At 38.5% G+C, this 17,302-nt stretch overlaps 2 protein-coding genes across 2 annotated transcripts in view; one reads left to right on the top strand and one right to left on the bottom strand.

Annotated features, from left to right (window-relative positions):
• The window catches only part of CPNE3 (copine 3), a 34,153-nt gene extending 28,502 nt beyond the window's left edge, over positions 1-5,651 (top strand). Inside the window, exon 16 of the mRNA XM_085308668.1 lies at positions 282-5,651. Within this exon, the coding sequence (XP_085164794.1) occupies positions 282-392 (111 nt within the window). The 3' untranslated portion in view covers positions 393-5,651. The remainder of the gene's footprint in view (positions 1-281) is intronic.
• Positions 5,652-7,516: 1,865 nt separating this feature from the next.
• The window catches only part of CNGB3 (cyclic nucleotide gated channel subunit beta 3), a 92,062-nt gene continuing 82,276 nt past the window's right edge, over positions 7,517-17,302 (bottom strand). Inside the window, exons 16-19 of the mRNA XM_085299206.1 lie at positions 16,869-16,987; positions 12,123-12,269; positions 8,974-9,148; positions 7,517-7,956 (exon numbers count right to left, since the gene is read on the bottom strand). Coding sequence (XP_085155332.1) covers positions 7,705-7,956; positions 8,974-9,148; positions 12,123-12,269; positions 16,869-16,987 — 693 coding nt within the window. The 3' untranslated portion in view covers positions 7,517-7,704. The remainder of the gene's footprint in view (positions 7,957-8,973; positions 9,149-12,122; positions 12,270-16,868; positions 16,988-17,302) is intronic.

Raw genomic sequence — 17,302 nt, 5'->3', positions numbered from 1 at the left:
GTGTGTGTGTGTGTGTGTGTGTGTGTGTGTGCATATACATGCATATATAAATTTTATGTCATGAAAGATACTCCAGTACTACGGACATCGAGTTCGTATGGCTTCGGTGGAAAGAGGCAGTCAGCTGGTCACTGGTAATGGGAGTGAAAAGGTAAAGATGGCAGGGAAACTTCCCTCTCTCTGACATGGGCGCTGTGTAAATTCCTCTGCAGTTGCACCTCTTAGGATCTCCTCTGACTGTTAATGGAACCTGAAACTTCCTGTTCTTTTTTTTTAATAAGGCTCCAAAAGAAGCTCTGGCACAATGTGTCCTGGCAGAAGTCCCTCAGCAAGTGGTGAACTACTTCAGCACCTACAAACTTCAGCCTCCTAAGAATCCTGCTGCAAAGTGAAGGGGTTGAGGAGGGGAGCTTAAGACTTTGTGCCTTCTTTTCTTGGCTTTGGTTCTTGAGATACTTTTGTATACATTTATACACACAAACCTGTATGGTAATGTCTATTAGCTTTTGCCTGCAAATCAGTACTTTGCCAAGTGTGCCTTTTTAAGAGCCAAAATTATGATTGTTCTAACTATTGATTTGTGGAAAAGGAATTGTGTGGGTGCATTTTATTTTGAAAAGTAACAGCAAAAAGAAGTTATATATTCATGGAGAACAATTGAGAGGTAATGGCTGCCTTGTACATTTATTAGATAAATATGTCCAGTGAGATGATTCAGTTATTTTAGTGGGGATTTCCATAGAGTACTGCCATTTCTCAGTGGTTATAAATGGGGCTAACGTGCAGAAGAGGATGTCTACACCAAGCAGGTAAAAGTATGTGCTTCAACAAATCTGGAATGCTTCATGCTTCTGTTTCTGTTAAGCTACCATAACAGAATTTTGTGACAGTAGTGGCAGAATTAGACTAGTGCCAGAACAGAGTGTAAAAGCCATTCTTGCTTGCATACTTGACATTTGCCATTTTAGTGCCTTTTGCYAGTGCCTGGGATCCAGGGCTGTGTGAATATTAGCCAAACAAGTCATTAAGTATAACTCCTTTGTAGTATACGGTCTCTCAGTGTGTTACAGGGATAACCGAAGTGAGTCGAGGCAAACCTCAGACATCTCAGAAGCGTGCTCTTAGCCTTCAAGGCTGACACTGTAGAGGCTGTAAGATACGTTTGAGTGTGTACTATGCTGGAAAATGGGAACTTCAGGTTGTCCTTCATCCTTTTTTCTTCTGTAAAACAATCACATATGACTATCGATCTTCAGTGGAACTTACTGTGAAGTGAGAATTCACTTTACAATTAAAAATGTGTTTTCTCGGTTTTATAAATGCGTATTATCAAGCAAAGGTGGTTCTTGAAAGTAGTACATATTTTTTACTGGTTCATTGTATTTTGAATCATGCATCTTTTTGATTAGCTAACAAATAAAAAGTGCCTGCAAAAAACAATCTTCCATCCTTGCCCGCAAAAGGAAGATTTAAGAAAGTCTCTAAATTCTAATCCTATAATCCTACCATTTTTCTCTAGGGCAGACAACATTTTTTTTTAAAAACTTCTTGCCTTGTGTTTTCTGTTCACCATTTTTGTCTTGCAGAATAGAACATAAGAAAGAGTATGGCGTGATGTATTTGCTTAGTGGACAGATCAGATTTTCTTGTTTCCCAACGGCACTACTGCTTGCTGTTGTAAGCAGTCTTTTCTGATCTTGTCAATGTATGTAACATATTTGGATGTAAAGGTCTCCTTTATCACTTCCAAAATTCCCATCCTAAATACTAATTTTGCATTTAAGTATTTGAAATGCTTTAGAATTAGACATCATCCAGCTGATCTGATTTTGAATGATCTAGCTATAATGTGTTAGAACAAAACGAGCTAACACTTAAATTTAACCTCTTTGTGGGCAGTCAAGATTGCACGAGAACATAGCCTATGTGCCTTTTTTAGTTACTGGAGCTGGTCTGGTTTTATCCTTTTTCCATATGAGTATAATCCTGTCAAAATTCTGAATTCACATTAATATTGATAGCTGAAAGATATGTATTGTGATTGTCTTACACATCCTGTAAAGCATACCCAATGGTTTGTAGACAGTTGCCTCAATATCAGTTATGAATTAATATTACTCCCCACTCCCTTTTTCCCTGGAGGCTCCCAAATAGTTCTGATAGTGAAATAGTGAGGAAAAGATTTTGTTTTGTATTAAGCCAAGCTTACTTTCTTTTTTTAATCTCGTTTATGTTTTTATTTTTTATAAAAATCTGCAGTCATCCTTTACTAGTGAAGTGCAAATATGTTACTACTTTATACATAAAATATAATGAATTGTCATGTCAGAAATGCAACAAAATATTAAGATCAAGGAAGTAGTTATAATAAATATGAATCACAGCTGCAAATTGATATAATATGATTTTGGAGCAGTAAACTGTTTCACAGCCAGGTGTTCCATTTGGAGAGAGAATCAGATGCTTCATCTATATTCATTGTAGTGGACATATGCTACTCATAGGAGTACAGAATACTGCTGAAGTTTCCCTGAGCTGCCTGTCATAAAAATGATGCTGCATCGAGTTACCTTACCAGTTCTGTCTTAGGTTGCAGTGGAAGCGCATTTAAATGCAGTTGAGGGTGGTAATAGGTATTTTATGTCAAAGTTCTACTGCATATAAAATACACAAAATTCTTTTGGTTTGTTGGTATTCTGATTATATGTAAATTGATTTCTAGAGTAGAGAGTTAATTTGTATTTGGAAAGTATGCCCTTACTTCTCCTGCTTAGGGAATTACGTAGACAGTGTATCAGTGATACCTGCTTCTCTTTATATGTAAAAGAGTTTCAGAACTGATAGCAGCAAGAACCATTTTCCAAATGATACCTCTCTTAGAGGTATACAACAAACAGCCTRTTGAAAAGTTTGGAAACTTCCCAGTCTGGCTGAAACAATATACTGAGGCAAGAAATGCACTAAATTGTGAGTCACAGGGTGGAGAGTATTATTCTGTTGTTTTTTTCTTTTTTTTTTCTTTTGTTAATACATAACATATTTAAGTAACAAATGCCTTAATAGCTTGATGGTGACAAAGCAAGTGCTGTCAAAGTTCTTTGCAAAGTGAATGTGCTTGTAGGTCGCTTGCACCACCTTGTGATAAAAATGATGTATAGCAGTCTTCATAATCAGATGTTTTTTGCCATTTAATGGTCTTAATATATGCATATGTACAGTAAGGAAATAACCAACCATGACCAGAATTTTTTAAAAGTACTTTCTGTATGTATTTCAGTTTTGATGAAGTTAACTGATTTACAATGCCTATGCATTAAAACTGTAATTTCAGTATACTGATGTGCTTTCTTATTCAGCATTTTCTATGAAACAGTGAACAATGCTTTTGCAGTTGCTATAATGAGTGTTCCAAAAGCTTCAGATGRCTCAGATATGTAACAGAGATTACCAGATGAGAGGGGAAATGCCTGTTTTGTTCAGTGRTTACAAATGTGCACTGTGTATTTTATAAAGCAGAAGATACTGGCTTTRGGCAAAAAAAGAGTTCTGAGGTCASACAGTTTAGCAGTGAGTGTTTCTTCCCCTTGCCACATTAGAGTTTCCCCATTCAGGCTGTTCGATACAGTTATGGTCRATTTTTCAAGTCCTTTTTCAGAGAGGCTTCTACTCTTAAGTAGAGAAGGATGAGGGTTTGTACGTTTATTTTTAGTTTTCAAATATACTGTCCTACTTTACCCTTCATAGTATCTTGACATTCAAGTATAATCAAGTCTAAGATACTTTACAGGGAAGCTGAGAGGTACTAGAGAGAAAGTGTGGTGTTATAGAGAACCTGAGCTTTGATACCGCAAGTTGCATCATCTAAGCACTGCAGTAAATCGCTCAACATCTCCACAAGTCAGGAATCCACAGGGTAGAATTAGTTTCTGGAACAGCTTAATATATCTTACACATGCAGTAGGTCTTGACATTTCTTTAAAGCATCTGGCCTATAATTTAAGCTATACATAATACTTGCACACCGGTGAGTTCGTCTTCACCCACTTTACCACTGGGGTAAGAAACAAATTGCTCCACCGAAACAAGGAGGGTAGCGTATTCACATATGGATGTCTCCTAGCAGCAGGCTATAAAATGCATAAAATGTCCTGCACCTAGCCATCATCTTTCCCATGAGGCTTTTTTTCCTCTATTCTGTTATATGACTGCTTTCCATGTGAAGGAGTTTGGCACATAGGATCCTAGAGAAGGAGGGCGCTGGGGAGGGGGAGAAGGAAAGTGTGTCTGCTACAGATGGAGTGGCTTCTGATGAGCTGCTTAGAGTCTGCTAGTAACTGGCAGAACACCTCTGCTCTCAAATATAGATGGTTTGTTTTACTCAGTAATGGATGCTTGATTACTTTCACGTAAGAGCTCAGACTGTGAAAGGCTGTGGTTCAGCTGTCTCTCTCTTGCATAAGGAAAAGCTTGAATACTCCTCACCTGATCTGCACCTGATTCAAAGCAGTTTTTAAAGAGGCTGAAACTTGTATACCTTGCTTTGTCAGTAGTGTCTGAWGAACCAAGGGAAGGTATCTAGATCTGCAGGAGCAAGGAAGACAGAGTGCAGATCAGTTGGGAAAACTATTCTTAACTAGGCTACTGCCATCCCGGGGTGGTATCAATTTAAGCAGGAACAGTGTTCACATACATTCACCTGCATGCTCATGTTCTTAGACTAAAGATGTGATTACACAGATGATTCTGCTRTGCTAGAACGTTCCTGTGTCCTGGCTACTTGTGCCATGTGCCATTTCTTTTGGTGGAGATCCTGCAAATAATTGGATTGTAGGCACCTTCCTGCCTCTGCTGCCCTACTCTCCAAAACAAACAAACAAACAAACAAAAAAAAACCTTGGAGGAATTCTGGGAAGTAAAGGGAAAAATACTCCTACTATAGAAATGTAGGAAGTCAGAGGAAACCAGGTGGATGCTAGTTCTGGGTAGCCATGATCTTATGCAAACATTGACATTTTTCCTCTTTCTTTTGGGTCTAAAAAACTTGAGAGCTGTGCATAAGTTAATAATTTTRAAGCCAGAACTGACAACCTTTCCTGCAAACCTGAACTGTTGAGAGCTGTAGCATAACTCACATGGGATGCTCTGCTGCTGCAATGTAACGTGTGCTGCTGCAGTGTCAGCCTTTGCTTTGTAATGTCAGTGTATGACTGATGAACTTCAGTATGCCAACAGCAAAAATACTTGTTTTAAAGTTACTGGCAGCATTTGTGCAGGTAGAAGGGAGTCAGATCTCTTGCAATAAGAACTCCACTTATCAATATAAAAATCTTTAAATTTGGAGAATTATGTACTTTTCTCCCCTTTCATAATGATTTGCCATCTCTGCCTCAAARAATGATGTAAGAGCCATATATTGTAATGTATTCATAGATCCTTCTTACTCTCAGAAGGCCTTGTTTGTGAAGCAAGCRTTCTGCAATATTTCTAATTTTGTTATTGTATCTATGTATTTCTGGATGTGCAATAGATGAATAATTCTTTATGATGTCTCTTATTTTCCACCTCTGTTATAAAAGTTATCTTTTTATTTTTACATACCAAATAACAAGTAATATGCAAATAAAGATGAATCTTACCATGTAGCAGCTAAACCTTGACTTCATTGTTAACGCAACAGAAATTTTTATTTTGTTTTRAGAATTGCTTTTTAGTCATCCCAGAGAACATGTGGAATATACAACATACAAAATTAATTCATCTAGCTTTTATTCAGGCAGATTTTAGTTGGTTTGCCAGCTTTCATGAAATCACAGACTAGCTGGGGTTGGAAGGTACCTCTGGAAATCCTCTGGTCCAACCCCCCTGCTCAAGCATGGTCAGCTACAGCAGGTTGCCCAGGACTGTGTCCCGTCAGTTTTTGAGCATCTCCCAAGGATGGAGATTCCACAGTCTCTGGACAACCTGTTCCTGTGTTCAGCCACTATTACACTGAAGAAATGTTTTCTTGTATTCAGGTAGAATTTTCTCTATTCGAGTTTGTACCCATTGCCTTTTATCTTGTCACTGGGAACCACTGAGAAGAGTCTGGCCCTGTCCCTCCTCTGCTGAGCCTTCACTAATTCAGGCTGAACAGTTCGATCTGTCCCAGCTTGTCCTTGTATGAGATGCTCATCCTTAATCCCATTGCCTTTGACTAGAGAAGTTCAAGGGCTTTATAAAACAGGCCCATATAATATGTAGCATATAGGGCCATATATAGCCTACACAGTGAATTGTTTCATTTCGCCATTGTGCTTTACCTGTGTCTTGCTCAGCTGGACCACTGAGCAGCTGTGAAGCCTGCTCTTGCAATGTCTTGGCTGGTCTCTGGAAAACAGCTTTTGTTCTTGGAACTGAAAGTGGATGGGAAGAGAGAGGAAGCACGAAGTTGCGGAACAGAAGGATTTGGAGGATAACTGGCACTTTGCAGGTGGTTTTCTCTTGTTTTATCCTAGCAGTTGTTTCTTTAGATGCACCTGTGTATTGTTGTTACCATCTGTAAGTGAACAAAGCAAAGGTAATTGATGGTTTGATGCAGAGTGTTGACAGTGGAGGAGCCTCTTGTTAGAAAGCTGTAGCCCTTTCAGCTGTGGCCCTGGTAAAGGGTTTACTTCAGCTTACAGGTATGACGTAGCCGAGCCCTTGTAAAGCACGGGGCTTGCTTTGCACCATGCGATGGAGGTGAACCATTGCAGCGGTCAATGCATTGGCTGGAGCAGTGCACAACTGAGACAAAACGTTAAATCCTGCCTTTATAGTTTCCATGGTGGCCAGTTCACATACCAGCTTTGTTCAGAAAGTAAGACAGTTATCAGCTGCTTGTCCTGTCTTCAGGGAGCATTATTAATGCCCAACCCCTTAAGGAGATCAAACACATTAGTCAGCAACTCAAAGGTCACTTCTGGGGAAAGCAAACAAACAAACAAAAAAGTCAGTTTTATTCACCAGAGTCAATAGAGAAAACTGGAGCAGAGGATCCTTCTTTGAAAAAGTTGTCAGTAATTCTGCAGGCTGCTTGTATTTTGTTGTTTTCTTTTTTTGGGGGGAAGGGGGGATGGGGGCGGGCATGGTCAATGTAGCCCTCTACCAAGCTAAAGCATCCAAACACAAACAGTTTTCGGCACTGTGCCACCCTGGTCACAAAAGCAAATCACCAATTAGAGGTATAAGAGGAGGAGAGAGAAGGATGGAGAGAAATATGGCCAACCTTAGCAACAGTAATGCAGTAACAAGAAAAAAAGATAACTATGGGAAACCAGAGAATAAAATAGAAGAGAATACATATGAAAATTAGAAGCAAACTGAGCAATAGGAAGAGGAGCAGGAAAGAGAGAATAGGGAAGAGGGAAAAGGAGAAGCAGGAACAAGACAGAGTAAGAGATAATGGAAAGCATGGACAAAACAAGAAAGAAGTCCTGAAATACAATCTGAGCTCTAATTCCTATCTCACCAGAAGTTCTCTCTTCGATATCAAAGTCAAAAGGTAAGTATACAATAATTTATCCAGTTGTCTTGGGAGAGGAGGGAGGAAAGAAAAGGAGCTGGGGTAGATTATCACTTGAGCAGTCTCTACTTTTATCTTTTGTACCTCTAAGCAAGGTCATGCAAGTCCTCTTTCAGCAAGACATTGGATAAGGTCTAATGGTCTCAGCCTAAAGAACCCATCTATTCCTCTTTCTTCTCTTCAACTTCAACTTTAAGGATCTCTCCTTCACCTGCTATGGGTGAAGGAGACATACTAATGATTAGAGACTTGTTAGCGATTCCTCTGTGCGTAACTGCGCTTGGTGTGGGCTTAGTGTCTGCATTCAGCTTTTCCCTTTGTACAGGGGGTATAGGTTCCAGACGTTTCTTATCCTCTTGTTCAGGTTTCTTCTCACCTTGTTCAGGCTTCTCATCTGCTTTAGTCTGATTTTCCTAGAAATGAAAAGTTAATGCATTTCCAAWTGCTTCAGAGGAAATTTAAGCAATTCTATTCTGTGTGTGTTGTAAGGCACAGTGTGGGTACTGTGATTAAGATTATACAAGGTACATAATTTTGCATTCAGCTACTGAAACTAAATTTCTAAGTGAAAAATGTTATTTCAAAATGAAGATGTCAAAATAAAACCTAGAAAATGTTATGGGTAGTGATAGTGTCTGCTTCTTAATATGTCAGGATGAAATGTGTTTTAGGTCACACAAATCTTTCTTCAGATCTTACTTTCCTTTATATATTTATTTTAGTACTATAGAAATAAAATATTTAAGTTTTTGCTTCAGTAGTAGTATTGTAGAAACCTGTATGAACTAAATTTTATATTTAATTTTTAAAAAATGCCAGTTCAGCTATTAAAGATAGAATAGGGTTCTGTCACTTCTGGGTAACTATGTAAAACTGAGTAGCTTCTTACTAACATGAACATTTCTCAGAAGAGTTGATAATGCAGGAATTTTTTTCCATCAACTGTAATAACAGTTTTCTCATAAGTGCAATATATTACACATTGAATCAGGTTTAGCTGTGTGGGCTAAACTTAAAGTTTTGTCCTCAAGATTTGCAATAAGAAAGGTCTGAACTTAAGATGGAAAGTATATYGACTCTGTACTTGAGTCAGCTGAATCCTATTACTGTGTTAGGATACTTCTGTATTTACTTTTGTTTAGATAAAAGTAAAAGATCAGATGGAGGTCTTTGTAAAATCTATTTTTGCCTTACAGCATATGGGCTTTTTTTTGTTTTTTGTTTTTTTTTGTTTGTTTGTTTTTTGTTTTTTTTTTTCCTTTTTTCCTTGAATCTTTTTTGCTTTTGTTTTCTCTGTCTGACATAGAATCCAGGTCCAGGAAGATTTGAGCCATTGATTACACTGATAAGGCTACATTTTCCTCTACTCTTCCCAAGTTCTCCCATTAGCTTCTCCCTGCAGGAATCTATTCTGCTTTCTGTGGCATTACCTGAACTTCTTGTTCTCTCTTCAGCTTCAGCAGCATAGTGAGGCCTGTTTTTCCTTTWCCTCCGAGCATTGCCTTGAACAGTTTTGGAGTTTCCTGTTTCTGCCCAAACAGGCCAGCCAAGCCCCGGGGCTGCTGTGGCCCAGGAGCAGGTTTCCCCTTCTCCTTCAGCAGCACCCTGGAGACAGGAAAGAAAGAGAGCACACAGCAGTGTTCAGAAACTGAGAAAAGTTCATGCAAAACTTGAATTCAAGGATGATGATCAAGCAACTTCTCTAGCCAATTTTTTATCCCAGTTCCAGGAGCCAAGAACAAGCTGGAAAGAGCAAGGCATTTATCCTGGTATACTTYTCTAGTACATCTTACAGAAAATTGGAAGCTGCTGTTCTAATCTAATCTGGAATTTCTTACCAATATCCTGTAGAATAAAGAAGTGCAGACTCTGATTAAGGTATCATAAAGAAGACAGGAGCTTTATAAGGTGTAAAATTGTTGGGGGGAGAGAGGTGAGGGGAGAGAGATGCCTTGAACCTGGTGACCATCTCTCTTATCTGGCCTTCTGGGTGTAAATTCAGAGTGTGTTTACTGCCCTATTTGGAGTCCAGCTGATGCTTGTGGAGGTAACAATTCACTAACTTTTGGCATGGCTCAACTCTCAGAGCTCAGGCTACAGAGCGGCACTTATTTTGGTCTTCTGTAAGTTACCTTTAAGATATTAAAATTACTAGTGCTGCCAGTCATGAGACAAGTAAAGAACCATGAAGTTAAGGACAAGAGTTTCGAGACAGATAGAACTAGTGAAGAGCAGCAGACTCCCATGTTTTCAGTTTCATTTAGGTTATGGTTTTCAAGGCAACTTTTCTATCCTTGCAAAAGTCCTGACTTGAGTTTTTTTGTGAGCCAGGACTATTCTGGCAGCCTAAAATATGGTAAACCCCATAATACTGCTACTTTTTTCAAGTGTTTTGTACTTTGCAAGTTTGAGAATTTCAGCAGTGAAGGGTTTTTTTTGTGTTTTTTTTTTTTTTTTTTTGTCATAAATTAAGAAGGTACACTTAAGCAGCTTCCATGGATTAATTACTTACATGTGCAATGAATATCAGGCAGGTGATAACAGAACAAATTCATTGCTTGAATAACTCCTTTGAGTTATATCAGGTAGTTTATTTCAAGAGGCCTTTTACAGGTGTGAGATGGYCAATGTTATTCCACAGAGATCTTCACTGTAAACCTTTCAGGACAGAACAACTAACAACTAATGACATGATTCCAAAATTGAACATAACTGCAAATCTTTATCAAAATAGGGCACAGGTTTGTGCCTAGTTTTTCAGGACATATGGATGCCATACACAGTGCATGGGAGCTTTGGGATGAATTAATGGATGCCCAGACAGGTAAGCAGAGTACGTGGCCTCCAGCACAGAATAGTATGCTTAAAAAAATAATCCTACGTATTTTGAAAATTACAGACAATATCCTTAGGTAAGGCTGGTACCTAGAAAGGGCTTTGGGCCTAAATGTGACTATATACRCTGTGCGTGGCTAATGATTAAGCTCCTGCTGCTGCGAAGGGCTATCCAGAATGGCTTGGCAGGATAAGATGGGGGTGGGCAAGGAGACAGGAGAAAGTGGTGAGAGACAAAAGCTGAAATAACAAGCTGAGTTGGTCATGCCAATATTAGAATGAAGCTGGAGACAAAGTAGGAAGTATAATTGCTGGGGGACTATCAGTCAGTGGATTTGTTCTACCCTCCCACCAGTTGATGACAGCTTTTAAAATCAGCCTCTCTGAAGACCATTAGTGTCTTCACCAAATGGGCAAGATCTGTGTATTTCCTGCTCCCCTGTTTGGTGTCATAGGCATTACATCAACCCTCCTGTCTCATTTAGGGATCCATCGCTGAGTCTGGATATAAGCTCCCTGTCTTCAGTTCATCTGGACACTGCTGTTGGTGAAAGACTAGCCTTTCCTGGCATTTTTTAATGTCGCAGACTCCCTGTCAATAACCTCCTAATGACTGGCTGACRTGCATGCTTCTGCTTGCCCTTGCTTAACATCTAAGCTCCTCATTGTTTTTGGCTATTAGGCTTCATTATATTCTTATGGATTCAGATTTCCTTTCTCTCTTGCTAAACSTTATACCATGAACAGGAAGTGCCAYGGGCAAGAGTCCAACAGACTGTTTTGGTAAACACCCTACGGGCTAGGCAATAAGCCCATTCTGTATTTGTTTCTTGCTTCTCAGGAAAGTGATGATTCTGACACTGCTATTAGATAACCAGGATTGTTGAAACATGCTGAATACAACTGTTTGATGGCACTTTCACTAAATATGTCACTCCTATACTATGTTTTGTCTCCTGTGGTAGAATTTCAGATCTTGGAGGTCTTCCACCTTTTGATGTCAATGCAGGGGAACAATTCAGAACAATAGAGTTCTAAAGTATGCTAATAATGAAAAAACTGTTTCATGTGTTTGGACATTTTAGATTTAAAAGGTGGCAAGGTACTCATTTTCATCATTTTGTTTTGACAAAATCTTACAATATTTTGCATTTACAAAGTCCAGGGAAGCTCACCCAAGCAAGTTACAGCCAAAGAAAGGTGAAAAACAGTGTCAATGCAAAATCCTGTTCTATAATTCCTTTGTACACCTCTCAGATCGGTGTACTTACCTCTGATCTTGTCAGGCCGTACTTCAAATGCATATCTACTCTTTAGGATTTTGGAAATRTATGCAAGTCTGTGGTACGTTAAAGCTTATGTCTATAGAGTTAATTGCACGTGCTCAGCTGTACCTTTGAAAACCTKCTCCTTGCCTGACATCTGTCTTGCAATATCTATCTTTCTTGGGTATATAAGGAGTCCTGATATGTATTTGTACCTCCTATTTGTTTTGTTACCTTGAATATAAAGGGGAAGGTGGCTGCATTCAGAACTTCATTTTATTTACCACATTATCACAGCTCTTGTCATCCCTGCCAAGACCATGGCTTTCACTAAATRCTGTCAGRAAAAWTTGACATCTAAATACAAAYGTGTTTACATTTGTTATTCTTCCAGGAAATGAGTGTAAATCTGTCTAGAAGCCACAACTATTCATTCCACAAGTAAACAATTTGATTTAAAAATTACTATTAGGACATACTTTGCTTTCTTCATCAGAATCTTTTCTGAGTCAGGATAGTGCACCAAGATTTCATTGAGGGTCTTCTTGTCTAAAATGAAAAGGTTGGCAAAACCGTGAGCCACCACGTTGGCTGTCCTCCGATTTCCTCCGCCTGCTGCTAATAGGCTGGAATGAAAATAAACATAGACAGTCAGGTTGATTCTTGCCATCATGGGGAGTCTCTTTGCTGGTGTTTGCCGCTAAACTCATCACAAGGTTCCCTTACCCAACTGCTATGTCTGATATTCTGCAAACTTTTTTTGCAGTTAGGATAGAAAATATCTTTTTGCCTCAAGAAGGCAAATTGTCGCTACTAGTCAGGTCTSTGCTGATGCTAAGGATTGTGAAAGGTCTTGCTGGATAGTCACAGTTCAGGGCAAGGACTACTTTTGTTTTAGTCCTYAGGTGAGCTATGAATTCCCTCAGTTTTATTGTTGAAAGTGATTCACACGAGAAGTAGAGCAGTGCACCTCTGATATTATTGAAAGAGGTATTTACAGCGAAAGAATTATTCTCCAGCCCAAGAATTTTATTTTTCCTGAGCGAGTAACTTTGGTGGGTCTCTGGTTTTCAGTCTTCTCACATATCTCATCTCACGTTTGCCTGTTGGTAMGTTGAATGATGTAGGTTGAGAAGGTCTTTGAACCTGACAGTTAAAACCAGACAGGTCTCTCTGTGTGAGAAGGCAGCTTTTTTGTTTTATAAATAAGGCATTAGACTGTCTTAGCAAGCAGTACTTGAGCATAAGAATGATATCCATGTAAAATTATGATGTACAAATAACAATTAAGTTGCTCATCTTGCATTAAACAAACAGAGAGACCTCACTTCTCAGCTATGGTGTTAAGCAAAAGAAGATGCATTTTATTCTTAGTATTAAAAGTTGCTTTATCACTGTATTAAAGGAGATCTACCATAGAAATTTTTCCCTTAACTGTTTTCCTCAGAATTGTTTATAAAGAAAATTCAATAATATCCAAATTTAAAGGTTAATTGTAAAGGATAAATGTGGACCCATCTTCCATTAGATACAATTTAAAATTTAACCTTAATATTAMTTAAGGATATATTAATATTTACTTTCAGTTTTAAGGATATTTATACATGAAATTTATAAATATTGGATTATATTGATTATACTTGATTTATGAAGCATAACATGAGATCTCTGGAACTAGGTGTATAAGGCTATTTTTACATACATGCAAACACACATGTTTTTGTGACCCAATCAACAGATGAACTCAAGTTGAAAATCYAGTGTATCAGTTCTTCAGATAGAAAAACAGGCATCTGCACAACAGGGACAGCAGCTAAAGAGAATTCCAACCACCTGTGCTCTGATGAATCTCTGTGCAACAAATCTTAGAACTAGCAGTTTCAGGCTCTTCTAAGAGAAAACTCGTTTCATCGAGGCAGACTCTGACTACAGAGATCAGCTTTTTCCTTACAGAAATGACGTGAGGTGAATTTTACRAGTAAGGCCTTGCTCTAACTAAATCATCTTTGACTAAGGACAAGATTATGGACTTCATGACTGGGTCTGTTCTGGCCAGTATGCTAACAGTTGGGTGATAGGCTAAATCTTTAAAAATAACTACACGAACYTTGTAGTAGTTCTTGAGGCTATAATATCCTTATTAATAGAGAAATTACTTTTTCTGCCTTACGTTTTTTTACTTCAGTTATTAACCTAAAATGCTGTAATATTAGCGTGAARGGTTATCTTTCGAGTTCTTATGGTAGCAATTTCAATTTCGAAGTGTCCAGCTGTCGAGGTGATGAATCAGCCTGTCAGTTTCCCCGGTCTAATTGCTCTCTGCGGGAAGCCGCCCTTCGCCGAGGCGAGCAGACGCGGCGCAGGGCCTGGAGCGCTCAACACGCGGCCTCGCAACTCCCGAGCCGGCGCTCGCGGGCGTACGGGGAGAACTGGGAAAGAACAGGAAAAGAGAAGTCCGGCCGGATCTTGCGTCTGAGCAGAACGTCAAGTGCTAAAGCTCGTCGAGAAGCAGCAGCTGCTGCCTCGTGGGAAACTCGGGGCCAAAGCTGAAAATTTAATTTTTCAGAACATTTAATATTCTGTTGAATATTCTGCATGTCTTATAGATGATAAAATAACATAACTGTTGAAAGGCTAAAGCTGAGACCAAACTTTTGCAGAAAATCCTGTCAAAAATTTTATACATAATAGAAAAATGTTTTAATTTTTCCAGAATTACTGTTTTCTGATGGGAAATTGTGCTAGTGTAATAACTGACAAAACAGATGAATAAAGACATCTGGCTTAAAGTGTAAACTTCTCTGGGCTAATGAAGTATTTTGTTATAGTTTTCCTCTCCTGAATTTCTCAATTATCTGTGCAGACAGGCACAGATTAGAGCAGCAATCTGTTTGCCTCTGCTTCTAAGATTATTTTGCTTCCCCAAACTGATATTATCTAGTAATGAGGATAAGACGTTAAATGGAAGGCAGCTTCTATGACTTAGTCTGTTTCTATAATGATTTTCAAGAAAGAAATTGGCAAAGAACYGGTATGAACATTAAACTTGCATTAGTCTTCTAGTATAATTCAGGAAAATGGCAAACACATTTTGAACATTGTTAAATTTTTGAAATGCATGAAAATTCTTTATTTTCTTCAGCTCTTTTTCCCATAGAGACAAGGATGATTTACTTGCATTTTGAACAGACTGAGACTAACTAGCAAGTATCTTATATAGTTAGACCACTGAGAAAGAAGCTGACATATTTCTCTAAACAAAACTTGAATCAAAAGTTAGAAGTAAATCATGATAATTTGATACCAGTGGTGATAGCCATGCTATGAATACTGAGGGGAAAGCCTGGATGTGCTAAGTGAAGCAGTATTTCATTCATTAAAGAGGGTTTTGTTTTTTGTTTTTTCATTTTCTTCTACTGTGCACTATTCAAAGACCTTGACAGAACGTATACAGAGAAGTGCTATATAAACTCATTATTTTCTAACACACTGTCACAAGGAGGATAATTCTTTACTAACACACTTAATAGTTCAGGCCTTTGTTTTTCTTCAGTTTTGTAGACTGTTGTGCATTTTCYGTGTATCCCAGTTGTGTATTTTCTCCTCAAGTTTGTCCTCAAGATTAGGTCACTTGCATCCAAAGTACCTGTGTCTGTACTGGTACTCTTGCAAGGAGGTCATGTTGTCTCCACCAACATGGTAAGTAAATGATGAGTAAAACAAGACTAGACATGTAGAAGGCTTCTAGCATTGCTGAGGGTTTTACTGACATATGGCTAGTATTGGTCATATTGGCAATTAYGTGCAGAGTAAAATATATTGTGGAATGAAACTTTGGTCGTTGTATGGATCTCATGAAGAAATAAATGCTCACTTTCATTGGATTAAAAGTTTGACAATCYCTTCCTTGCATTAAAATTGATCATTATCATTTCTCATGTTTTTCTAAAAAAAATGTCCTCACTGCAAATCAAGAACTCAGAAATAATTGAAATTTGTAGGTGGGTAATGTATCTGAGCTGCTATAGCTTTTTTCTTTTATCTTTTCAGTATCCATCCCTTATTGAAAACCAGAGCATTCTCAGCCTTTCCACATAGCTTACAACACAGCATTTTGTTCTGGGGCTTTGCTCTGACATTATATTGTCACACAGAGGAATACTTTTAAAATAACCTTCTCTCAAGCAGCTGATATACTTTCATTTCTCCACTCAATGAAAAAGGCCTGTATCTATGCRATAGATCAGGTGTTTTCTCCTTGAAGGTCTGAGCAAGTTCTGTACACACATCACTGCATAAGCTGGCATGTTTCCACTGCCACAAAGACGGGCAAGTAGAAGATAAACGTGAACCTGGCACAGTGCTGATTACCACTTTTCAAAAGGCAGATTAAAGCTACCAGCAAGGGGATTAACAGTAACAGGGAGGCAGCTGGAAGGAATCAAGGACCCTGTTTATCACATGCAGCAGCACATGTATTTTATTACTTTTTCTTCAGGCCAACCTCAGCAGGRGATGCCGTGCCTAAAATCCAGCACTTGCTAGGCTGACTGGTGAACACGGCACATAAAAGTTAATGGATTTTGCATAGCAACTATGTGGGGAACAGAAAAAACATCTGTAGAAACCTGAGAAAAGTTTTCTCCTCCAGAAAAACTTAGACCCCAAAAACTGGTTTGTCAGCCATTTTATTTTTCTTAAATGTATTTCTCTTAAACAAATGCATTTTCATTTATGGGTGYCTGATTTTTAGTGACTTAGTCCCTATGTCAGCTCCTGAGGGAAACAGTTTCATTTTTTATTTTCTCTCCCTTGTTGGAAATTAATTATCACTTTYAGTATCTGCTGTGTATCTAGGCATCTAGGGCATCTAGTCTCACTACACGAGCGATAAAAASACATGTAGTCCTGCCAGATTGCAGACCTTGGAGCAGGAAGATGTGTTAAATCTTCTCAATGCTGAAGGCAAATTCTGTCTGTATAACCCACAGTGCATTGCCCAAAACACTTAMAACAGATTATTTGCCATTTGGAGATCTCAAATCTTTCCAAATTAGTCTCTGATGTTTCACTTTATTTTTCTTTAGTTTGTCTACATTTCTTTGCTTGATATCCTCTTGGTTAATGCTACCCAACTTTTGCAGCCGTGCTTAGCAGKGAGAAGTTAAACAATCATTAATTATTTGACATTCCAAGGAAAGCATTAAAAATAGTGATAAACGTACCTGATCTCTCCAAATACAGCCCCTGCTCTTAGTGTAACGAGGACTTTTGTACCGTCAGGGCCTCCAAGAACTTGAACTTCACCTTGTTTGATGATGTACATTTCTCTGCCAATCTCTCCCTGGGCACAAAAACATATAAAGATTACCCTTTTTAGCCGAGCGGGGTTTCTTTTAGTAGAATAATTGAACAAACTCCTCTTTAAATAGCCTTATACTTTCTCATACACAGATTTACTAATATTATGRAGAAATAAACGTTAGTTTGTACTTGCCTTCCTAGCATCGAGCATAAGCATGAGGTCTAACTGGCAGATCTAATTGTGATGTGAGGCAGGAGTAAGACTCTACAGGCCAGCTTGAAACAAGAAGACTAGATAACAATCAGGATTGTATCAGTTGTTTCTATGGACTATTCTGGTAATAACTGCAGAAAT

This window comes from Rhea americana, unplaced genomic scaffold, assembly GCF_003343005.1.
Source record: "Rhea americana isolate MKP2758 unplaced genomic scaffold, rheAme1 scaffold_0, whole genome shotgun sequence".
Lineage (NCBI taxonomy): Eukaryota > Metazoa > Chordata > Aves > Rheiformes > Rheidae > Rhea > Rhea americana.
Note: the sequence above shows the minus strand (reverse complement) of the source record. Positions and strands in the feature narration are given on the sequence as shown.